The following is a 24,906-nucleotide window of genomic DNA, read 5'->3' on the forward strand; positions in this document are numbered from 1 at the left end:
AATCCTCTCTGAAAGTGATATTTTCATTTTTTCAGTCCTTAGTACGGATTAATTCTTAAGCGATTTTAATTTTGTACATATACATAATTATAAAATTTAGAAAAAACATATCTAACTAATCACTGTGGCTGCTGACCAGTCACCACAATTGATCAAGTCTAATACCTCTATGTTACAACTGGTCCAAGTGGGGTTTTCTTGCATAATAGAGAACTAGCCTAATACTTGTCAGATGTGTTGAGATTATAGTCTGACAGTTCTCTTCAATTATAGAAATTGTGGGTGAACAACCGTAAAAAAAATGCTTTATTTTTGGGTTTATTCTTTGTCAAGTACATTGTTATCTCTCATAAGAATATACCTACATATAGTGGTGATTAATAAATTTTGGACAAATTAGGCAATTCAAAATTTTAACTTTTTGACTTCTCTTCTGGCTTTATTAATATAAGATATGGCACGAGATTGACTGGAATTACTTATAATTCTCTAACTTTCTTCTTTACGGAAAAAAGATGTGTTAATTGTTGTAATAACTTCTACTTGTCTCCATTTTAGAAAAAAGAAAAGTATCCTTAAATATCAGTTGGTTGGGATCTTGTAAGTGTTTTTTCTTTTTCTTAATGAAGCGGGGTGTTGATTTATTGAAGATAGTAAATGTTACATAAACATAACTAACCTAGAAGGGATATGACAAGATTAAGCCATAGGTAGGAAACACTAAATAGCCAAAAACGAAATTGAAACAATGTCATAGGCAATCTAACATGCAACAAATATGGAATGAAAAGTTGAAAACAAAGAAACTCAATGTTGTGGTAGGAACCAACACAGAATCAAATAATTTTTCTGATCTAAGAGTTACACTTACCCCATATTATGACACTCCTGGGAGTACTATTCGACACAAATAGTTCCAAACACCAACCTCTTGAATCAAGACCCTAAAGCCTTGAACCCAGGCCCAAAAGTACAAGCCCAACCGGACGTACTATGGTACATTGGTACCTAACCAGGGCTGCAGGCTCACTTATAATTTCACCCTTTCTCTTAACACGTGACAAAGTCACAAAACACATTCTAAAAGATTTAACAAAAAAAAAAAAAAAGAGTGCAGACTCCCCAATAATAAATTGAGGCATGACATTTTTACAGCTATTCCATTCATAGCTAATTCATGTTACCATTACAATGATACAATCTTACACAACACAACAGAGAAAAGTTATCTCTAAAATCGCTACTGAGTTTCTTGGTATTTGGTAATTCGCTATGAATTATGCTTGGACGGACCAGAAACTGCCACTAGAGATGGCAAAGTTATAACACTGCCAACCTGGGCAGCCAGGACACCAGTTCCAGAGTTCATAGACTACATTCTAAGTTCTAATTCACAAAAACGAAAACCTTACCTGAGTTTCACTTCCCCTTTTCGGGGTTTTTATGAAACTCTTCAGTAACTACTGTACACTTCCAATGAGGGCAGTATGCAAGCTGCAAGGCAGCTAATTCACAAAATATGCAGAGTTTAAAAAGTCTGAACTCGAATCAGAGCATATGTGTGATATCAGCGTCAGCTTGCCACTTTCTCCTCCAGCATTTGATGTCATGGTAACATAGGATCACCAGATGATGCAAGCATCTGTACCTCTGATTCTCGGGCTGCCCGTTCAGTAGTGAATTCTACACGAGCATCAGCTGCAGAAATCAACAAAAAATCAATTGACTGAGATTCATAATAGAAGACACTGGTGAATACTTATCAAACACGTGAGAAAAGTACATTCAACTCATCATGGGAGTAACAATTGCTTACCAAAAGCTTGCCGAAGCCCTTTTACAGCATCAAAGTTCTTGTATGTATAGCCAACAAAGTTTAGATCCTTGGGAGTCAATTGCAGCTGCGTGAAATGATAAGCTGATAAGGTCTAAGCATCAATATGCTCCTAAACCATATACAAGATAACCTTATTTATATATATATACAAACAAAGATAAATATCGGTTTTTCCGTTTCTTTTTGGACTTTCTTCAGACTTTGGTTTGTATAATAAGCGTGTTTTTGCATAGTTCATTAGCTTTGCTTAGATTTAGCTTGTATGATAGGTGGCCTGTCACATCTTGTATTTGGTCCTTGTGGCCGTGCATGGCATTGTCGCCAAATGAAGTCAATTCATTCCCCTCAAAATAAAATAAAAAAAAGATAAATATCGGTTTTAGATGGCAGTGATCTGAACTCTAATGTCCCTGACTTCAACTGGACAACACAACTCTGAAAAAGATTATGTATAGACACATATAGTTACAGCTAGATGCTTTCTTTTCATATGTACAGTTCTTCATGTTCACTGGTGTCAAGTTAGTAAAGCAACCTAGTACATGAAAACTTTATAACTATACCAGCTATTTACAGCATCTATATATACATATATACAAACCTTCCGTGAGGGTCCTGAACCAGTTCTTGCTGATGCTGGAGGATCCAACTAATCACACATGAAAAAGACGAGATAAGGAAATATATCAGATCATCAAATTTGACACTAAATTCCAGATATAACATATATGAAAGAGTATCATTAGCATAAGAGTCACAGAAGAAATATTGATGATGCAGCAGAGCAAAGAAACAAGCAAATAAGAAACGCTAATACAATACCTCATCAAACTTCATAAAGTTTTGGGTATCAAGCTCCCCATTAACTTCTGGTTTGAATGCTGCCTCCATTTCATAGAGTTTGTCCCACACGATGTCCTTAAACCATGGATGAGACTGACACAACAGAGTTATACAAATGTAAGGCACAACACGTTGTTGCAAGATCCTAATAATATAGTATTCAATATGAGAGCCTCACTTTGATTTGATGTGCACCAAGTCTATGGTCAACATCACACAACAACCTGCAAATGAGATCCTTGGCTTCAAGTGTCAGTCTTGCATCTTCTGGAAACTTTAAGTGGTTTCTCCAATGAACAATCTGACAGAAATTAAGAAATAGAGTGAGACATGTTAGTCCACTTAATATCAGACCGAAAGATGGACTATATCATAGAGTATGTAATGATTCTGGAGAACAAGTTATTTCAGCATTCAGCACACCGTTTCAAGATGTAATGACATCAAACAACAACAGGTTAATAAAACCTTATATAACCTAGGATAATGCCTTAGTTAACTAGGAAAGGAACAAATCCAAGACACTTCATATGCCATGACTTATTGTACATTACTTATATATAATTACACTTCTGTCTTGAGTTACGTTATGTATATGCTATATCAAAGTACTTTTTATTTTCAAGAGGGAAGACTTGTAGTTGAAGAATAATGGCTTCCTCAATCTACAGTTAAACAAAGCAGGTGGAGAGATTTTGATGCATTACCAACAATATCTATACTAACCAATTGATTTTAGGTGCAAAAGCACAAATCAAAAATAAAACAATGCAACAGATATAGACATGTGTGACATGTACAGATATCTAAACCATATAGATATGTGTGACATGTACAATCCAACAGTTTACAACATCTTAAACTTCTTCAGAATTTGGCCTACTCTTGACAAAATAATACTCATTACAACATCTTAAACATCTTCAGAATTTGACACTCTTGACAAAATAATATACATGATACAATTATACATCAAGACTCACCAAGATCGAAATAGTTGTACAAGAAGAGATATTCAGACATGGTTGCAAAATAGTTGGTAGGAATCATTTTGGTCAACTACAGTGTTCCATTCTCCACTAGACACAGTATGTTGGCCTTATATACATCAAACTCTAGCGAACTTAGAAAACCCATGATTATTTGCAGAACATTGGTGCTCAAAAGAGTTAAATTTATGTGAATAGTAGAATGAAGCATTTTACCTTTCTGCATGTAGTTATAGGATCATCTGAATAAAATGGAGGGTACCCAACAAGCATTTCATAAAGTATTGCTCCCAGTGACCACCTAAATGAAAAAAGTCATATCACAACAGTACTGAAAGAGAATATAAGAGTAATATGATAAGAGGAAATGAAGCATAAGCCAACCAGTCGCATTCCATCCCATATCCCTTCTTAAGTAACACCTCCGGTGCAATGTAGTCGGGTGTCCCCACAGTTGAAAATGCCTTGCAGGAAAGATTTTATAAAAAATGAATAGTGAGGGGAGAACACAAGGTCTAAGGGTGAAGGTTTACTGGGAAAAAAAGTTGAAGACACTAGCATACCAACTTCCTCCTGTTCATCTGCCAATGCTGCAGCTGTTCAAGCGGGCTTTTCCAACTATTCCTGTTATCCGCATCAGGAACACATCCATCAATATCCATCGGTTCTGCCGAATTTGCATCATCCATGGATCTATTTTCATGCAGTGCAGGTAAAGTTGTACAATCAAGAGGCTTACAGAGGCCGAAATCCGAGAGTTTCATGTGACCGTTTTTATCTAGAAGAAGGTTGTCAGGTTTAATGTCTCTGAAAATAGTGAATTATGAAGTATTGAGTAAACTGATAATGATAAGAAAAGAAAAACAAAACAAAACAATCAACAGCATGAGACCACCTGTGTATGTAGTTATGTTTCTGAATAGATTCTATTGCCAGTACACTCTGTGCGATATAAAATTTAGCCACACCTTCAGTTAATGTATCCTCCCTCATCAGCAGTGTCATCATGTCACCACCAGGAAGATATTCCATTATTAAATATAGGTACTCAGCATCCTGAAAGGAGTAGTAAAGTTTTACTATGCAATGACTGGCAACTTCTGCTAGCAAGTTTCTTTCAGCTCTGACATGTTCCACCTATGGGGCAAAAAAAGAAGAAGAGAGCATTGATAATTAGATCAATAAAACATTGGAACAAGTTCCAGCAGTAGGTTCTGTAACAAAAGTCGCATGTATGGTCTTACCTGTCCTCTGATAAGCATTTCAGATTTCTTCAACTTTTTCATGGCATATATATTGCCAGATTTTTTCTCCCGACACAACCGAACCTGGTAGTTTAAGTGTGAGTTAGGAAATTCATAGATACCACATCGCAAACATATACCAAAAGGAAAATATAACAAGCAAAGTGTCTAGAAAGGAATTTAAAAGTTTTCTGAGAATCTTATATAATCAATACTGACCTCACCAAAAGCCCCCCTACCAATGATGGTCAAAGGCTCAAAATCATCAACACATATCCTATGCCTTTTAAGTCGCATGAACTCCGTCTCTTTTCGCTCCAAATCTTTGATCAGATTGATTTGTACTTCTTTCGGCACATCTGAGGAAGCTAATTTCCTCTCCAAAACCCATCGTCTGCAGTGAAAAAAGATTGTCAAAGACCCCTTAACTTTTCTGTTTGTCTACAACACACCACAGAACTACCTTAGAAAACTCAATCAGAATACCTTGTTGTTGCATCTCTATGTGCATTTTATGGAGTACAGTGTGTTAAGGAAAATAAAACTTAGTCTGAGATGAAGTACCACAAACAGATCCAAAAAAATTATACGTGATAGGATATTGCATAAAGAATGAAGGCAAGGTATGCAATCAATATCATAAGGAAACTAACTACAGAGAAAATATGCAGCTATTCCAGATAAACGTTCAAATAGACATCATACTGCAGGAAACCTCTTTTGTAAGCATTCATAATAGAAGAGAAGGTTCTTCTTTTCTGTTCCCTAGCGTTATAGAACTTCAGTGTGCAACTCTATCAAAACCAAGTGCCGTCTTTCAGTAACCTTAAGTTTCAGGGGAACCTTCTTATTGGACTTTCGAACAGGAGCTACACTTGAGTGCAGTCTCCCAGCACGCACATCTGGGTGAGCACTTATAAAGATCTGCCTCTCTCACAGCCAATCACATCTTGTGAAAACAATGCATTTTTTGAAGCATGTCCAGAGAACCAAACCTTTAGTGGTCTAGTCCAATAGATTAGTATACATTATGCAATAAATAGTCTAATAGACACACCGCATAAATCAGACAAAACCAGACCTAAGGAATAAGAGACCAAATCAGAAGATGAAAAGCAGAGATCAGAAGCCAGATGGATCCGATTCAGTAATGCTGTGTCTCATTTTCGGCATAATTAATTGCTTACAATCTCTTACAAAACACTGATTTCTTTACCCACACTAAGATAACCACACCTTTCTCCTCAACCACAAACATCGTAAACTAGTCACACACATTTTCAGCTGCTACTGCTACATTTCCGCAGCAAACAAAATTGCATAATTGATGAACATCCAAAGCCATAAATTCGGTTCAATTCGTGTTCCGGAACATGAAGGCTTTGTGATTCGGAGCTCAAATTCCTAACCTAAACTGCATTAGTGAGCTAAAAATTAGGAGTAATTAAAGCGTTTAAATACCTTTCTTTTCGTTCTTGTATGTTCTTCCTCTGAGCTCTGTAGTGATTCTCTATGAACTGCTTGGCTGCTGCGACCCTCTCCATCGTCAAGCTCGAACCTAACACCTCCTCTTCTTCTTCCTCCTCCACTCGATCCTCCATCTTCTCTCTCTCTCTCTCTCTCTCTCTCTAGAGAGTCTCAGTTTCTCTCTCTACAGACCTCACTGAAACGAAGCTCTCTTTATTTTTTATTGCAACGACGAGAAATAACCTCAGGAAATAAACCTCGTTCCTTTTTAAGCTCTCTCTCCTCCCGCAATGGCGCGACACGTGTCGAGATCGGACTCGCAGGGTCCGCTTAGTCTGACGTGTCGGGTTTAGACTTTGTGGTGGTGATGGGTCGCGGAAAGTCTCGAAGTAGGAGATCACAGCTCGACATCATTTCTTTATCAAGGGGAATGAGTAGAGGTGAGGATCACGCGCCTGTAAGTGGGGAGTGTGACGCACTCCACGTTTTGGTGAGCCAAAGCGTCGCTGTCGTTTTTTAATGACGCTTTTAAGCGTTTCTAACACATTATGATTGGGCCGTAACCCCCACTTGCCTTTCATGGGGCGTTGTATTTACTATTTTTCCTTAGCACTTGGGGGGTAGAATTGAAAAGTTACTCATCGTATTCAAACGTATTTAGACATATGATAGGCCTGACTACTTGTCGAATATACATCAGCTTCGCTCAAAATACGCGACCAAGACAATCGAATACATAATAGAAAAAACTGTTTTTTTCTATGTTTTTCTCAATACGCTACATTAATTTTCTTCAGACGAATAAAGAATTACCATTGCAAATAATAATCATCATCTAAAATGATGACGAATCATATCGCATTTTACCAATCAACAACAATTATTCGTCTAAGTTGTACAAAGTTTTGTCATCGACGTTATCATACTAAGTCGCACACAACTATACTGCGTTGCAAGTAAAAGTGTGCAACTGTCTCTGTGTCGACCATCGTTCGTTGACGGGGTTAAGATTAAGGTACGACATAGGATTTGATTTAAAAATGGAATTTCACGTAATGGTCCAATCACAGCTAAGGCTGTGAAACGATTGGTTAAAAGAAAAGGAAATCTAGCTGTAAACGGCAACACAGTGACAAAAGCTCATTGTGATTGTGCGTTGTACCATAAATTGAAAGAGAGCTATCGGGTGCGCGACACCTCACCTGCAATTCGTAGACGTACGAATACGTGGGAAGGTATGATTTGACATGAATGACTTGCTATGCTTCAAATCTTCAGTGGTCATATGAGCTGTAAGATTCAAGTGTTTTTTGAGATCTGGTCCAAGTTCCAACATCTTATATTAATAAAGCAATAAAAAATTTGAGACGTTTACTGGTTAAATTTTTTAATAACCCAAATTGCATAAGATTTATTAAAATCTAAAATCTATTTCACTATGATCTAAAAGATGTTATTGTAATTTAAAAAATACAAAAGTAAAAAGAAAAAATAGAAGGAAATAGAGATTAAAAAAACATAACTACCCACTACTGTATTGGTTTTATTTTTTTTATCATTTTTGTTAAAAAAAAAGAACTAAATCGTGTGTCATGAGACTAGTGACAATTTAAAACAAAATTATGATTTAATTAGATGTCATTATAATTTAATTTATCAAACTTTAAAATACTATATTTATCACGAAAAAAACTCATAAATTATTTGTTTCTTCAACGAATTTGCCATGATACTAAAATGTTCACTAAGATATCTATATGGAGAGCACACCCGACCTTTTCAATTCATAATCTAAACAATATGTGTTGCAATGCATAAATTTATGACGTAGGTATACACTAAGAACAAAATTAAAAGATAAGTATATTTCTAAAATCTTGAATGCACGGCGTATATAATATACGACGCAATTTTAGTTAATGAAAATAATCTACAATCACAGTCAACCATGTATTTTATATAATTTTCTCTAATCTTATTCGTTCATACTGTATGGGAAGGTGAGCGCCCTACCGAATATACTCTGATGTTTATGAGGGTAGGTAGTTTTCCGTACTTCAACACTCCCCAATGTAAGAGTCATCATTTGGCCCGTGGGCCTAAAAACCCAAGGCCCTGACTGGCCCGATCCGGCCCGGTCAAAGACTGGTCTTATGGGTATAAGGCTGGGTAGAGGCCGAGGGTCCAAAGCCTCGGCCCGACCCAAGGCTTGGCCCATTGAAGCCCATAAAGACCAAAGCCCAGCCCAGCCCTAAAAAGCCCGATCAAAAGCTCGTCCAAAACTCATTTATGTTTAAAATTAATAATTTTATATGTATTTATTTGTTATATATGTTAAATTATTTAGTTATTTTTCTTATTTTTTGTACTATATTTAGTTAAGTAATTATCATATTTTATTTATTTATAAAAAAATATACATTACACATAAAATATAATGGACCCGACCCGACCCGAAAAAGTGTAACCCGGGCATGTGAGTAGCTCATGGGCCTCGATTTTATTAGTAAGCCGCCTGACCCGGCCTGAAAAATTGAAAAAAATCGTCAGTGCCCGGCCCGAGCCCGGTGGTCGACCCTTACGTAATCTTTGAACAAAAACAACTCCTGAGGCCCATTCTATAATAGTCGTACTAACACTCATGCCCATTCCACTAAACTGGTATAATCCGTATTGGCCCACAATTACCACCCAAACTGCGTCGTTTCAACCTAAAGTGCAGAGTCCAAAGCGAAAGAGCTTCGGTTCGGAGTTTGGGCTTGTTCAGTGTTCAAGTTGCCAAGCTTAACTGGAGCTTCACCGCCACTCTAACTCAAACCGGTGGAAGCCATGGCGGATCCCTACCATAGATACGGCGCTCCACCCGAACGAGGTTTTTCGGTTTTCCCATATCTTCAATTTCACCGCCACCAATAATCACTTTTCCCGCACAAAATCACGGTCAATTTCCTAGTCGTCTTCAGAATTCCTCTATGACATCGCTGCTGTATAATGCACAGGGTTTTCATGAACGATTTGTCTCTCGTTGAAATTTGATCAAGAATGTATATTTTACTAGGCAGTGTAGCAAAGTCCAATTTTCCTGGTTACTTATCATCCGAAGGACCATCGTTGCTGTCGAATCACAGTTTTACCCCTACCGATTTGAGGAATTATTCTTCGGATTTTCTACATAGAGATGTAAGAAGTTAAACTGCCAATTCTGGATTGATATGAGTCTGTGATTATGGATTTATATATTTGTGTAATGCTTGTAGATTTATGTGTGCAACTGTGCATGCGTGAAGAAATATGTTTTTTGATTACTGCAGAAGCCCTTGGGCTTAGGGCCGTATGGGATAGGTGATAGTGTGGGAGGTAGAGTTCGGTCTGATACTGGTGTTGGTGTAACAACAGGCACTAGTTTATATGATCCTTTGGAAAATAGTCATCGGCTTCAAAGACAGAATGTTGGAGTAAGTTACTTTGAGCCTCGTGACATCTGTTTGTGTACATTGTGCATGTATTGTATGCGTGAGAGAATTGTGTGTATTTTGTGGGTTTGCAGATAAGATCAGTGGCGCCGGGGGTTTATGGTGTAGATGCTGTGAGTGTTAGTGTTCGTGCTGGACCTGGTCTTGCTGTAACTGCAGGGGCGGGTTTTTCATCTTCTTTACGAGCTCAGCCTTTACTAAGTCAAAGACACGAGGTTGGAGCAGGCATTGGTTCGAGTATTTCAACTGACATTAGTAGAGAAAGGTCTGCGCCTTTGAGGAGTGGGGATGGTCTCCCAGTTCTAAAAGGGGAATCAAACATTTTGTTTGTAGATGGACTTCCCACTGACTGTACCAGAAGAGAAGTAGGCCGTATCCTTTTGCTTATACCATGTCTGTTTCACATGCTTGTGAATGTTTTAGGTATGCAACATTTTCAGCTTATGGTTTACAGTAAAAGTGACTGCCTGAAATATGCTGTTTCATTCCTTTCCTCATGTCATTTCAAACCTTAACTTATGATGAAGATCTTTTTCGTCCATTCATTGTCTTTCAAGAAATCAAAGTAGTTCACAAGGAGCCTAGACGTGTAAGTGCACTCATCTTCTTAACTTCATCAAGTAATCTTATCATCTAAGGTTTTTACACTGAAAGGCCATTGATCACTGACAGAGGAAAGCAACTGCTCCTGTCAGATTTACCTTTTAGTGATGCAGAGTTGAGATAAGGCTATGGTAGATAGTCTCATCTAGCAACAACATCTTGCCCTGCAAAAACTGTTGTTTGTTACCATTTATGTCTGGCTCCTGAATTGCTTCTGATTATAGTTTCCCTGTGTTTGGATAGCAGAGTGGAGATAAGGCTATGGTTTTGTGCTTCGTGGGGTTTAAGGATCCAAAATGTGCTTTGATTGCTATGGAAGTTCTACATGGTATCATCTTTGCAATTTCCCACTGTCTCTGCTTAGACTGTAAAACTATTTTGTTTCATTACATTGCGTAGCACAAGTCTGTTCAGTATTTTGATTTAGTCACTTTATATTCAGAATATCTTATGTTTAAATATTGGCAGTATACGTAGATTTTTCACATCCTGCATGGAAAAATGAGTTGATAAAGTTTTCACTAATCTCGAGCAATCTGAGGAAAAATAAAGTACGTATCAACATCTGAAATGTGGATGTATGTCTGTACGCAGGTTACAAGTTTGATGACAAAAAGCCTGATTCCCTTCCATTGAGGATTCAATTTGCACATTTCCCTTTCCGCTTACCATCTGATTCTGATCAGAAATGAAGTGGAAGCCGACACTGATGAATGAATTGCTATTTGCTGGTATGAATTCCCTTGTCTTTGTCCAAAGATGCGCAGATCTTTTCAATACTGAGTCAGTCATTTGTGTAGATCAACGATTAGAAGCTTAGAGTGATATATGTAGGTTGTGGCATGATAGATGAGCAGCTCGATACAAAGGAGGGTCCCTGAATTTGGACTCAACCCACTGACATAGAACCATTTCGTGGTTTCACTATAAGAAGATCATTTCAGGTTTCACTATAAGATTGCAAGATTTTTGATGATAGAATCAAAGATGCAATATTATTTTTTATTCATGGACTAGAAGCTTGCAAGCTCTTTTTAAACAATTTCTAAAGATGCTTAGGTATTTTGAAGATTGTTGAAAGGAGGAAAACTATGATGCACATGTACGGATACGGGGTGTGTGATACGGGGATACATGATATGTGAATTTTCAAGAAAAACATGATATGAGATACGTTTTTAATTATTAAACTAATATATACTATAATATATATATATATATATATATATATATATAATATAAACATTATTGAAACTATTGGCATAAATTTGCATGTATAACAATAATGGAAAAGAGGTTAATTAAATTGTTTGATACAAGCTTTACTAAAATAAGCAAGAAGTTAACCAAAAAAGGAATTACAAGAATAGGGTTTTATCTTTAATTGATGAAGAAAGACAAAAATGGCCCTACAATGTATCAAAAAATGTATCCTTGAAGTGTTTATTTGGTCAAACGCGTATTCGAAGTCAAATATATGTCAAAATAGGTTTGGATATGTATCCAAGGTGTATCCAGCGCGTATCTGTATCAGGTATGGATATGATATAGCATTTTAAAATTTCTGCCTGCATCATAGGAGGAAAATGAGCATTGTTCTCAACTGCACAAGAAAGAAAACTGCTGACTGACTACGATAAAATTCAAAACTAAACAGAATTTTATGTAATAAAATCTAATAAAATAAAACAATATGCTCTTGCTGATAGTTTGAGCTGGACGTCAGTGGTCATTCCTTCACATGCAGTGGTGTTTCATGCTTTAGTGATGAGCATGGAAAATGCCTGTTGACTTTAGGGAGCAGATGGCCTTGATATATTATGAATGATGAAGCTTCCTGCAGGTCTTAAATTATAGCCCTCATCCAGCTACTGCAAATCTTAAATATTCGACTGACATATTGCATAGGGGAAACGAAGAATACCCGCATGCACTAAGAGACGGTCACATTTCCAAGCACCTAAAAAACATTTCACATCTTAGAAGCAAAAGAATATCAATTTCATTCATCTCTTATCTGGTAACTGAACTGTATGGATCTTTACGTTACAATGTGTGATCTTGTTCATGTATAACTTACCCTATAAGGATTACAATCATCCAATTGTGGAAGGGAGAAGTATCTAAGTTTTACAGAGCCTCTTTACAGAAATCACAAATAAGGAGGAATGACTTCTACAACAATACAACTAATTAGTAAGCAAAAAAAGAATAGAAGTAAAATTCGAATATCTTCCTAGAGAAAAGAGGTGCCTGCAAGGCCATGATGCAAGAGATTATGAGCAATGGCATCCCTGGCCTTCAACGAGCTTTGTGATCTCAAAGGAACCTCTGGAATCATCTCATCATCCACAAGCTCAAACCTCAGCTCTGGATCGATTTCCTCGTTCCGCAGCTCGCATATATTGTGCAGCACACAGCAAGCCCCAAGAACCACAGGCAAATCCTGGAGCTTCACCTCGGTCCTCTTCTGCAGGCACAGCCACCTCCCTTTCAACCTCGCAAACGCTTCTTTCGATACATTCTGAACCTCCCCAATCTTCTCATTGAACGCATGCTGCGTCCAAGTAAGATGCTGCTGTGTATACGGCACCAGAACCCAATCCAGCAAAGGGTACCCCGAACTCCCCACAATCCACACACCCTTCAGCAAGCCATTCCCCGCCCTCTGATGCAAAGCCGACTTCTCCAGCACCTGATCATCCGGCATTGAACCAGGCCATCCTATGCACACGTCGGTGAACACCCCTTTCGGGTTCACCACACCCTGCACCGTAATAGAGTAGCTAGTCTTCTGGTTCCTTTCCGTGTGCCTCTTGTTAAAATACGCTGCCACACTGATCTTGGGAGCAATGATCGGAATATGAGTGGTATACATAGACCCTACAACATTAGGTATCCCCGAAATCGCCTCGAATTCATCCTTCACCTTCCTCAAAACCCCATCCCCCGGCCAATTCAAGTACTTAGGCATCAACACAGTCCTAATAGCCGAACAAACTTCGAGCACTAATTTATGACAAGTCGATATCCCCAGCCCAAATCGCTTCGAAACAAGCCGTAGCGGGTCGCCTGTAGCCAACCTCCATAAACAAACCGCGACCCTCTGCCTCACCGGAATCGCATTCCGGAGAGTAGTGTCCTCTTTAGCTATAGCCGAATTGAGCTCCTCGCAGATCAAATCAAACGTCGCCTTCCCCATCCGGAAAGCTTGCTTGAATTCTTCCTCCGGAAAATCCGGCTGGTTACACTCGTCCCACCAGGCCTTTGACCGGTCCTTGACCCAAAGCCTCCTGTGCTGACCCGACCCGCCGGGTTTCACGCTCTTTTCGGAGCTTCCGCCATCAACCGCCGCAGCCACAGAAGCAGCCGCCGCGTTTCTCGACTTCTTCTGCTTCACGGTCTCGGACTCCTCGACCTCGGAATAGTAGCCCTGCATATCGGAGTAGTAGTCCAGCATGGCGGCCTTAGTCTTGGTCGTCTGGTAGTTCTGCTTCTCCTCCAAAAACGACGTGTCGTCATTTGAGACCTTCTCCTCCTGCTTCTCCTGCTGTTCTCGAAGCGATAGAGTAGTGATGATCCCCTTGAGGTCCTTCATCTTTCCCTGCTTTCCCGGGGGGGCTCCGTCGCCGTCGGTCTTGCGGCGCCGTTTCTTGGTGGTATCATTGTTCATTTGGTGGTGGAGAGAGGATTGGAGGAAGGAGTAGATGGAGGAGAGGTCGGGGTGTTCTGGGTCCGGGTTGGGTGGTGGTTTGATTTTCATATAGAAGAGAGAAGAAAGAGGAAAGAGAGAGAAAGGTCTTTGGCATTGAATACTGTAAATCCTTTATATGGGGTTTGTGTGTGTACACGGTGTGAACACGAAGATTGACAATTTAGGGGAAAAGGGAGGTAGGGATTTAGAATTTGTATTCATCACTACTTGTTGGGATTAGAATAATATAATACAACAGTGTTATATTAACCATCTAATCTAATGATTAACTAAAATCTAATGATGTATGCAAATGAAATGAGAAGAAAATCATTATAGGTTAAGAGAGTATTTTCTTTCTTAACAAGAAATTAGTATCGACGAATGAATTTGATTGAAATGTGTTCAAGATGGAAGGGGTGAATAACGTGCCACACAGGGGGTTGACTCGGTTATCTATTTACAGGTGTGAACGCGTGAAGCAAAACAAGACGACGCAAAAGGGTTCCAGGTGTGAACGCGTTATATAAATGGCGGTGGTAGGTACATAGGTGTTCGACGGTGACTCGCTTTGTAATTTCATCATCATCATCATTATCAGAAAATTGAAGAAGTAAAGGATTTGGATTGCTGGGCAAGTTTCGAATGTTACTTTCTATACAAGGAGACGGAACTTCAACCCCTTTTGACGATTTCGGTGGAAAATGTCGGCCCTTTAGTGGCCCAGCATGATATTGTGGGGCCCCCGGATCTTTGGATCCTCTTGATAGGCTTAGCAGGTTCTCTGAAAATCTCGATAAAGAATGGAGGATTTTAATAGGGTTTTGAATCTGGGGAACCTTGTAGAGAATCATGGGGGCACAGTTGGCTACAGCCACCCATATATAACGTAGGATGTGGTAGCAAATTGAACAATACACACTACTACTAGGTTCTACTTTTGACCTCCTGCGTGAGAATGACACAATTGAACAAAAATGAAGGCAAGGAATTCAAAACTGATTTAATCAATCGCAGCTGCGGTGTAAGAGTCGACATGTTGTGTATTCTTAGAGAAATTATCTCGTAAAGATATCTGAAAGCGAATTCGTCAAGTTTAGAAGAGCAGCTCTGCATCAAGCGCCAAAGGTGTAAACTATAACTTGTATCCAACAATTGTTCGGTAGAAGTTAATGTGAACTCAAGATCATAATGAGGAAATGATGCGTTGTAAGTTTCGTTGGCTCATCAATTTCATAAGTCGATAATCAAATCAAATACGCGGAAAATCAACAGCTAGCACTACCATTTGCCTGGTATTTGGAACGAGCATAACAAAACGAAAAAGGCAAGTTTTGAGAAAGAAAGCAGTTTGGTTGAGGCAATATTGGACATGGTCAATGGAAGCAGGCATGGAACTTGCCCAAAGTGCTGGTTGCTGGATACATTGGATTTTCCATGCCGCCGAGGCAACAAAGTGCGGTCGGTCGAGCTCCATTACAAACCCACCTGGACTAACCAAGTCTACACGTTATGTCCAGAAGCTTTGAAAGTTGAAACGGTAAAACCCTGCACTGCAGTTAATTTCCAAACAAATAGACCACATAGAAGAAGAACTGGACTTTGCTTCAAGTAAAACTACGCATCAAGATTGTCTATTCTAATATTCTGCAGAAGAGACTAGTCAGTCAGTCAGAGAAGGTTGGAAGGAGCACAAGCCACATTCTTCGTCAATACAGCTGGTGAAATGATGAGCCTGTGCAATATGAGAGTGGTGAAACTGCTGACGAACAATGCGCCTCAATTCCACTTGTTTCATGGAACTAAAAGTGTGGCTAACTGAGCACAATTTCAGCAGGCACATGACATACTAAGGAAATCGGCATGCAACTCTCATGATTCCATAAACTTTCAGATATATTTCTACAAACCGAGTATGGCAGAGGGAGGTCAAGTGAGAGATTTCCCAGCCCAGTCTCGCTCTCTTCGTTTTTGCTTTGCTTGCATCCGGTTGAACTTTTCTTTCCCCTTCTCCAAAAGAGGGTCATGCACAACATAATCATTTACGTCCTCAGTGCGAGTCATCTGCATAATGATTTACAAGAAAACGTAAGCCACAAAAGAGTAGAAAGCTAGGACACAACAAGGTCATGTCATTTATTTAAAAATAAACCCGATATTCATTATTTTTCAGTATCCCTTTGGAACTTGTAAGAACCCTTAAAGCAGTCACACAAGTAAGGAACATAATCTATTCTACTGCAATTTCACATTAGCAACTATGACATGGAGAAGCTCACCTTTCCAGTTTCAGGAGCAAATTTTAACTGAGATTTTTGCCAATCAGATAAATCTTCACCATCGCCACCTCCAGATTCATTTTCTGGGGCTGTGGCCTTCACAATCAGGGTCTTCTTAAACTTCTCGAGTCTGGCTATTGTCTACAATCCAGAGAAATAGTCTCATTAGTAGCTACATTACACAATGATGTGGTAAGAGAAACATAGACAAATATGATAATGAGATGGACATTATTTATATGCACACAAAGAATTAGAGTTCCATATTTCACACAAAACAGAATTCTAAACACATTCTGTCACTCCGCTTTCCACTTGGCTGTTTCTATATCATCTAAAGATGCAAGGGTTTCAATGAACAGTATAAAAATAGTTCATATGCTTTTCGAAGAAATTGAAGTAAGACGATAATATACTGCTCTTCTACCTCTAGTAACCTCTAGATTATGCCTTAGTTTCGCTGGTAATTCAGACTCATCCTTCAAAGATTTCTTACATGCATTATTCCCAATCTGCTTAGTCCTTTGATGAACAGTCATAGGTTATTCACATTTCACCCTTCAATGACATCCACTGCTAACATATATATTATTATATGTAATATACTAAAACGATTTTTTATCCAGCAGAGGACAAGAAAGTAAACAGATAATTCACAGAAACGATACAAATAAGAGCCAATAAGACATAACATACCTCTTCTTCTCGTCCTTGGTTCCTACGCTTCTTCTGTTTCTGCAACTGTCTCCCTCTTTCAGCCTCATTCAACAGCTGTAAGTCTGCATCAGCATTGGCTATGCGGTTGGCTTTGGCCTCAGATCCAATCCCTTTTTTCTTCAAGGACAGCTTCTCTACTTTTGGTTGGTCATCATCACTTTCAGCCTTCGACCTGACAAGAAGAAAATGAAGACATTAGTTTGAAAATACTCCAATATGTATCAGTCTGTAATCTTTTATAGAAACATCCCCTCGACCCGGTAAACTTCCCTTTCTTTCCCATTTATATCACTGAGGAAACTATTGAAGCCATAAATTCTTAGACAAGTGGACACACTTGAGAAACAAATAATTTTTTACCTTGTTGCAGCTACTTCTCGCTGCTTCAAGTTAGAGCTCCCTGCATATGCACAAATGGACACAAATTACTGAGGCAATGCAAAACAGGCATCATTTTAGGGAGGTAGCAAATCCAAGACATATTCTATATAGGGTAGAAAAATGGTTACCATTTAGCAACTTTGGCTTTGGTGGGTGATCACCCAATTCCTTCCGTTTCCTGAGTATTTGATGACGCATTCGTGCATCAAAGTTGGATTCATTATCATCATCGTCATCATTATCACTGTAACTAAGAGAGTTATAAAATTGTGATTCGGAATTTTTCAAGGGGTCTTCTTTCTTTGATTGTAGAGCTTCCCTGACAGATAACTGGACCTGCCTTGTCTTGGGATCCTGCATCAAAAAAAGAAAAGTCACAAAGTAAATCCTACTGATGATCAATTGCTTATTCTATGATGTTATGAAACCAGATATTATAGAAATGAATTTTTAGGCACCAGTAAGTCATGATATATAAAACAAAAAGGTTTCATGAGCATGAAAAGATCAGAAAACAAAATTTCAGATACCACAAAACACTTCATAAATACATAAAAGGTTTTTATTTTTTAATGAAAATACATTCACAAGATCTTCACAATTGACAATTACATGATTATTTTAGACATCGCCCATGGACTTACAAACTAGTAAACTCTCAACACTTGATATCAACAGAATCAGAAGAAATATCATGTACTTACCACTTCGCTTATTGGAACTTCTTCCTTCAAAAGACGAGGATCATCCAAAACATCATGACTGCTCTTTATTTTTGTCTTTAGAGCTGCCAATTCTCTCTCCTCCTCTTCAGCTTCTTCTCCAAAGGACAGCAAGTTCAGCTTTCTGCATTGTCAGACAAAGCCACAGATGACATAAGCTACAAGCAGTAAAGCATCTTCGGAACCATCTATTGTCGCAAAATAGCATTTTCTGTACAAACAGATATGTTTGAGTTACAATCTGCACACAAAGAAGCTTACTTTACAGCTTTCTTCTTCGGCTCCTTGTTGTCAGCATCATCTGCCGGTTGGACCAACGAACGTGAAGGCGCCCTCGGGACAATATCATCAAATGGATTCCACAGTACCTAAAACACAGACAACGAGACAAAACTCCCAAATTAGAAATATGCAAAGCTCAAAAGTTACTTAAGAAACACATGTAGCTACCTCTACTGATAATATCCTCGGCGGTGGGTCCAGTGGCCGGTCCTCCTTATCGGTTTCGATCTCACTCAACCTCACCAAATTGTATATCGAATCCCCAGTCACCTGGAACACAAATGCATCACTTCGTAAGTAGTAACAAACTCCACATTGCTACATTGCTTCAATCCAGCTAAAACGAAACTAACAAAGTCATCATTTTCACCTTTCCGAAAATCGTGTGCTTCTTGTCAAGCCAATCACACCGGTCCAAGTTCATGAAGAACTGACTCCCATTCGAATTAGGCTTATTGGCATTGGCGCAAGCAACTAAGCCTCTGTGCTTGAATCTAAGCCGAGAGTGAAACTCGTCGGCGAACAGACCGCCGTAGATACTCTCGCCACCTAATCACACAGCTCCAGAACTTCAAAACCCTAAAATTGAAGCAAATCCGAATTATTACTACGAATGCGTTAAAAGGAAGAGGAATTTTTACCTTCACCGGTGCCGGTGGGGTCGCCGCCCTGGACGAGGAAGCCTTTGATGATGCGGTGGAAGATGGTGTTGTCGTAGTAGCCTTCGAGGCAGAGCTGGACGAAGTTCCGGGTGGCCTTGGGGGCTTCTTTGGGCCAGAGCTCGATGTCGAGAGGGCCGTGGGTCGTTTGCAGCACCACCTTGCCCCTCGTCGGTGGTTCTAGCACGTAAATTGACGACATCGCGACGGAGCTTTTTGCCGGAGATTCGAGTCCGGTGAGGAGAAGATCGCTATCGGAGTATCGGGTTGGGGAAGAAAGAGCCTGGGAATTGGATTGAATAGAGAGCACGACGTCGTTTTTAGTTTAAGGTCCCGCGCTGGTAGACTGGGCTTTTTTAATTACAATGGTTTTTTTTTCTTTACTGTTTCGATTATTACTGTTTTTCATTTTCTATTGTGGATTTATGATTATATGATTTGTTTCTTAAATTCTTCACTTCTCTTCCGCATTACTAGATATAGGAAGCGTGAATGATTACACGTTGTCAATGAAGTTGGTCGAATAGCCTAGTATGTGAAATCTAAATATGTAATATTCGAGTCCTAACTCCCACTAGTTTGTGAGCAACAAGCTAGCAGGATTTTTCTATGATATCTTTTGTGGATGTTGATCCAAATACTGACTAAATTGATACTTGAAGAAATTTCATTAAATCGGTTAAGATATTGAGAAAACTGAGAATACCCAATATGCGTTGGTAAATACACTCAATGTCTCAAGTATTTACACTTACTAGATTCACATTGATTGAGATTAAGACTAAAACAGTGCATGATGTCAATTGAAATATTTTATATATATGTTTAATTCGATAAATTTTTCTCGAAGCAATTGTGCATAAAATGCAATTAGTTTGTTTACTTTGGTCATGGCCGGGTCAAAAAATCAAAAAAAGCTAAATGGAAGCCAACGGAGGAGGTGGCATGCTAAAATGTAGCCAGTAACGTCCATTTTTGCAAACTTAGAGAGCAACAATGGCGATCCCCTCCCTTCCACTTTTGCTAACGGAAACTAACCTTCTCCTCCTTCTCGCGTACCCATCCAACTTTTCTACACTCTCGCCAGATTCACATTCGGTGCGGCGGCAGTGGTTGTAGCAGCGGAAGCTCACAGCTACCGGTCCGCCATTGCTGAAACCCGCTAACCAGTAACCCTACGTCGTTCCCTTCTTCACATGGCCACCACGTATGACAACAGCACGCCAATCAACGCCACGGCGGTCGCCGTCGACAAGGACAATAAGAACAGCAACACCGCTGTCCGGTGGGCCATTGATCATCTTGTTATCTCCAACCCTTACATCATTCTGATTCATGTCAAGCAAAAAAGTCATAGTAGGTATCATAGTTTCTTCATAACCATGTGTATACAAATGGCAAGGCCAGCAATCCTAAATTTTTTGTTCTTGAATTCTTTTTGCAGATTATGATGGTGATGGAGGTGAGAGTGATCATCACAATGTGTTCCTTCCTTTCCGTGGATACTGTGCACGCAAAGGGGTATGTAATTTGTTACTTGTAGTTCTCTAAATCAGTAAACTTTTATGAAAAAAAAAACAATGTTTATACGTACGTCACGTTAAGATATATAGAAATATGGATGGATATAACATATTGGCTGATTTATAAAAAGGGTTTATGTAAGATTTTGAGGTTTCACTCCCTATAGTATCTAAATTGAAGCTAGTAAATAATGTAAAAGCATCACAGAAATGATTGACTACAAGATGGAATTGTATTTAAATTTCAGATTCAGGTGAAAGAGGTTATTCTTGAAGAACCTGATGTGGCTAAAGCAATATTGGATTATATCACCTCCAACTACATTAACAACATTGTAGTTGGTGCATCAACAAGGAATGCTCTTACAAGGTTTTCATTTCCCTCTCGATCAAAATAAGTACCTTATTTGAGAAGTAACCTGAAGTTGCATGTATCACTAACTAAACGATCTGGTGCTGATGACAGGAGGCTCAAAGGTTTGGATGTTCCCAGCAGCTTGTCAAAAGCTGTGCCGGAGTTTTGTTCCGTATATGTGGTTCACAAAGGGAAGATGCTCTCAGTGCGGACTGCTAGGAGGCCTGTGGTTAATACTGTCACTCCACCAAAACAACCACCTGTGCAGGTATTCCCTACTCAGTCACCAACTGAACAAAGTGTGGGCGAAAATGTTGCTAAAACTCCAACAAGGGAAAGAACAAGGACTGGTCAAGAGAAATTGGCTGCAACACGCGAGAGGACGAGGAGTGCTCCAATGAATCTGTCACTAGATAATATTGACATTCAAAATGAAACAGGATCAAGGTCTTCAATAAGTAGCGCCCGCAATTCCACTGCCGAAGAATATGAATTTTCTGTTCCAATACATTCATTTGGATCAGTGGATATCTCTAGCCAAAACTTAGATTTCTCTAGTTCTCCTAGGGACTCATCCAGACAATCTGCAGTAAGTGCACAGTATAAAAGTGTAATTTTAGCCTCTATATATGAAGCTATTGTCCAACTGTTATCTGCTTCATTACAGAGGGAGATTGAAGCTGAAATGAAAAGATTGAAGCAGGAATTGAAACAAACAATGGACATGTACAGCTCTGCATGCAAAGAAGCTATCTCGGCCAAAAATAAGGTGCATATGTTATACACTCAATTATACGGTTATACCTCATATCACATCTTTTACTATGATGAAGAATGTTGGCAGCTATCTTCGTCAGTAACTCTTTTCATTGCTATCCACCGAATCAAAGTATGATCCTTGTTGTCTATAGTTTTCACTTGAGAGTAGTCACATATTTTAAACTCGGTTATAGTTTATAAAAAGATTGTCGTTAGGGATATCATAGAGAGCAATCCATGTTCATTTGCTTGCTATGCTTTGTAAAGCGGATTACAAGGGAAGTTGTAGCAGTAAAGATGACATATTTTATGATGCACTGAGTATCAAGAAGATACTAAAGCTATCTTTTGAATACTTGTAGGCCAAAGAGCTTGATCAGTGGAAGCAGGAGGAGGCTCGTAAGTTTCACGAAGCCAGGCTTGCTGAAGAGAACGCTCTTGCCATTGTAGAGATGGAGAAGGCCAAGAGCAAAGCTGCCATTGAAGCAGCTGAGACAGCTCAGAGGCTGGCTGAGAAGGAAGCTCAGAGAAGAATACAAGCAGAGATGAAGGCAAAGAGAGAGGCAGAAGAGAAGAATCGCGCATTGTCAGCTTTGGCACATAATGATGTTCGATACAGAAAGTATACCATAGAAGAGATTGAACAAGCCACAGACAACTTTGCAGATTCAATGAAAATTGGTGAAGGAGGATATGGACCTGTGTACAAAGGGAAACTTGACCACACGCCAGTTGCCATCAAGGTCTTAAGGCCTGATGCTGCTCAAGGGAGGAAGCAATTCCAACAGGAGGTACGGTATTGGATACAACTTTGCTCAATTTCCATAACCAGACTAATTAAGATGATGACAGATAGTTGTGGCTCAAATTTAGACCAAAAAGCAAAGAATTGCTTTCATAGAGATATAGGAACCCTCAATTAAAATCTTAGAACAACATGCCAAATAGGTCCATATGTATGACAGATTTTCCGAGTTATAGTATGATTTTGTGAACCTATTTTTGTGACAGATAATTCTGATGAACACTTTGTGTCCTGACCTGCAGGTTGAGGTCCTGAGCTGCATTAGGTATCCTAATATGGTACTCCTACTTGGTGCCTGCCCTGAGTACGGATGCCTTGTGTATGAATACATGGACAATGGAAGCTTAGAAGACCGGCTACTTAGAAGAGGTAACACCCCACCAATTTCATGGAGGAAAAGGTTCAAAATAGCTGCAGAGATTTCAACAGCACTGCTGTTTCTTCACCAAGCAAAGCCAGAACCTCTTGTGCACCGAGACCTTAAGCCCGCCAACATCCTCTTAGACCGTAACTATGTGAGCAAAATTAGTGATGTTGGCCTAGCACGGTTAGTTCCAGCATCAGTTGCTGATGAGGTCACACAATGTCACATGACTTCAGCTGCAGGCACATTTTGTTACATAGATCCCGAGTACCAGCAAACAGGCATGTTAACAACAAAGTCAGATATATACTCTTTGGGTATAGTACTACTCCAGATTATCACAGCCAAGCCTGCTATGGGTCTTTCACACCATGTCAGGAGGTCCATTGAGAAAGGAACATTTGCAGATATGCTTGATCCCACAGTGCTAGACTGGCCTGTTCAAGAGGCTCTAGACTTTGCTAATTTGGCTTTGAAGTGCACAGAGCTAAGAAAGAGGGATAGGCCAGATCTTGGTAAAGTTATAGTGCCAGAACTTAACCGCTTAAGAGATTTTGGTAAAAGTAAGGTTGATGGACTTACTGGTAATATGTATAGCAGAAGTGCTTATAGTGATCATGCACCCAATTCACTAACTTACATTACAAGTAGTAGTGAGGTTAGTAACTAAATCATGCTTATTTTAATTTGTCTCCACTTGTGGCCAAATGGTCTTTATTCTCTTCAAAACTAGTGCTATGGTCTCAACTTCATTCTTGAATATGCAGGAACCAACAAGAATGAGTACTGGCTCCGACAGAAGTAAGAGATAGTCGCGACCGCAATTAAGAGCAGTGAAGTTATCATCCAATGCCACACAGAGTTAAAAGCTGCTTACAGGTAAAGAAGCTGAAGAACTATATGTAGTTGAAAAAAAAAAGGCAGTTAGGGATATCACTTACGGGTTACTTACTCCAACAAGAAAAATGTATATTTCAGGCTTATTTCACTAATTGATTTACACTGCTCTTTAGTGGTTGAAAGATTTTGCCTTGTAGTCTTGTAACTCTTGTCCATGGTGTGCCTCAGTACCTGAACTCCCGTCTTCTTTTTTTGTCCAATGAGCTTGCTTCCCATCTGCAGTTTGAAGCTCAATGAGATTTTGTGATAACTAAAAATGAAAGTTGCATGCAAGAATCTAATACTTTACTGAACAATGAAGGCCTAATTATTGTCATAAGACTTTGATACTCAGGTCACTAAACTCGATTTGAAAATTCACTTTGTGGGATATCCTAATTGAATTAGGAAGTCCACCAAGCGAAGGAAAGTATAAACAAGCAGCATAAAGTGAAAAACTGTAAGGTAAGAATATTGATCCACACAAAGGTTGATTATGTTTGCAGAAATGCATCACAGAAAGATTAGATTGTGAAAGACGCTTTGATTGTTATTCCTTCTCATCTTCTATTTGAATTCAGGAGTTGGCTTTTTACTTATTTAATTGGTAAATTAGTTTAACAAAATGGTTAGTATAGTACTCCTTTACACCAACATACCATTCATCACAAGAGAAGAATCAGAATAAGCTTTCCAAAGAGCCAGACACACACTTGTATAAAACCCATCTGGACCATATAACTTGGTTTATAGTTTTCAAGGTTATGCCTCATAAGTCAGATGGGCAATTCCAAGGTATTTATTATAGAAAAATGGGTTCCTTGGGGTTTCAAGGCAGGGATTATAGGACTAATGATGCTTGCTAGATTTGTATATGGTGAACAAATGCATGATCCAGAGACTGGTTTTCTGTGTATTAGTGAATGTACTACATGTCCAGTCATATGTTCACCACCTCCTGCTCAAGTAGAGTCACATCCACCACCACCACCACCTCCATCATCCCCACCACCAGTCCACCAGTCCTCGCC

General features: G+C 39.2%; 5 protein-coding genes across 6 annotated transcripts; 2 read left to right on the top strand and 3 right to left on the bottom strand.

The window, feature by feature from the left end:
• Window positions 1-1,126: 1,126 nt before the first annotated feature.
• Window positions 1,127-6,595, bottom strand: LOC126783092 (uncharacterized). The gene is made up of 12 exons (XM_050508490.1): window positions 6,375-6,595; window positions 5,133-5,307; window positions 4,914-4,997; window positions 4,565-4,806; window positions 4,233-4,476; window positions 4,054-4,133; window positions 3,886-3,970; window positions 2,859-2,981; window positions 2,660-2,773; window positions 2,439-2,486; window positions 1,817-1,901; window positions 1,127-1,698 (listed from the first exon to the last, which is right to left on the bottom strand). The coding sequence occupies exons 1-12, from the start codon at window positions 6,512-6,514 to the stop codon at window positions 1,607-1,609; spliced, it is 1,512 nt and encodes a 503-aa protein (XP_050364447.1). The 5' UTR covers window positions 6,515-6,595; the 3' UTR covers window positions 1,127-1,606.
• Window positions 6,596-9,114: 2,519 nt separating this feature from the next.
• On the top strand, window positions 9,115-11,405 carry LOC126783100 (RNA-binding protein 2-like). Of its 2 annotated transcripts, XM_050508500.1 has the most exons (8): window positions 9,115-9,252; window positions 9,439-9,560; window positions 9,692-9,835; window positions 9,928-10,225; window positions 10,381-10,442; window positions 10,703-10,784; window positions 11,051-11,187; window positions 11,291-11,405. In XM_050508500.1, the coding sequence occupies exons 1-7, from the start codon at window positions 9,210-9,212 to the stop codon at window positions 11,146-11,148; spliced, it is 849 nt and encodes a 282-aa protein (XP_050364457.1). In that variant the 5' UTR covers window positions 9,115-9,209; the 3' UTR covers window positions 11,149-11,187; window positions 11,291-11,405. The 2 variants fall into 2 exon arrangements, with proteins under 2 accessions (XP_050364457.1, XP_050364456.1); XM_050508499.1 differs by having other exon boundaries at window positions 11,051-11,394.
• A 1,037-nt stretch (window positions 11,406-12,442) lies between these two features.
• Window positions 12,443-14,258, bottom strand: LOC126783091 (protein ALP1-like). The gene has a single exon (XM_050508489.1). It carries the CDS (start codon window positions 14,217-14,219, stop codon window positions 12,693-12,695), a length of 1,527 nt encoding a protein of 508 aa, XP_050364446.1. The 5' UTR covers window positions 14,220-14,258; the 3' UTR covers window positions 12,443-12,692.
• Window positions 14,259-15,379: 1,121 nt separating this feature from the next.
• On the bottom strand, window positions 15,380-19,481 carry LOC126782945 (peptidyl-prolyl cis-trans isomerase CYP57). The gene is made up of 10 exons (XM_050508303.1): window positions 19,173-19,481; window positions 18,902-19,080; window positions 18,700-18,801; window positions 18,511-18,617; window positions 18,232-18,373; window positions 17,656-17,881; window positions 17,507-17,546; window positions 17,126-17,318; window positions 16,430-16,570; window positions 15,380-16,214 (listed from the first exon to the last, which is right to left on the bottom strand). Exons 1-10 carry the CDS (start codon window positions 19,390-19,392, stop codon window positions 16,080-16,082), a joined length of 1,485 nt encoding a protein of 494 aa, XP_050364260.1. The 5' UTR covers window positions 19,393-19,481; the 3' UTR covers window positions 15,380-16,079.
• A 905-nt stretch (window positions 19,482-20,386) lies between these two features.
• Window positions 20,387-23,808, top strand: LOC126784248 (U-box domain-containing protein 51). The gene is made up of 8 exons (XM_050509728.1): window positions 20,387-20,546; window positions 20,635-20,711; window positions 20,962-21,083; window positions 21,180-21,657; window positions 21,736-21,837; window positions 22,190-22,618; window positions 22,875-23,654; window positions 23,764-23,808. The coding sequence occupies exons 1-8, from the start codon at window positions 20,387-20,389 to the stop codon at window positions 23,806-23,808; spliced, it is 2,193 nt and encodes a 730-aa protein (XP_050365685.1).
• The last annotated feature ends 1,098 nt before the right edge of the window (window positions 23,809-24,906 follow it).

Source organism: Argentina anserina, chromosome 2 (genome assembly GCF_933775445.1).
Source record: "Argentina anserina chromosome 2, drPotAnse1.1, whole genome shotgun sequence".
In the NCBI taxonomy this organism is placed as follows: domain Eukaryota; kingdom Viridiplantae; phylum Streptophyta; class Magnoliopsida; order Rosales; family Rosaceae; genus Argentina; species Argentina anserina.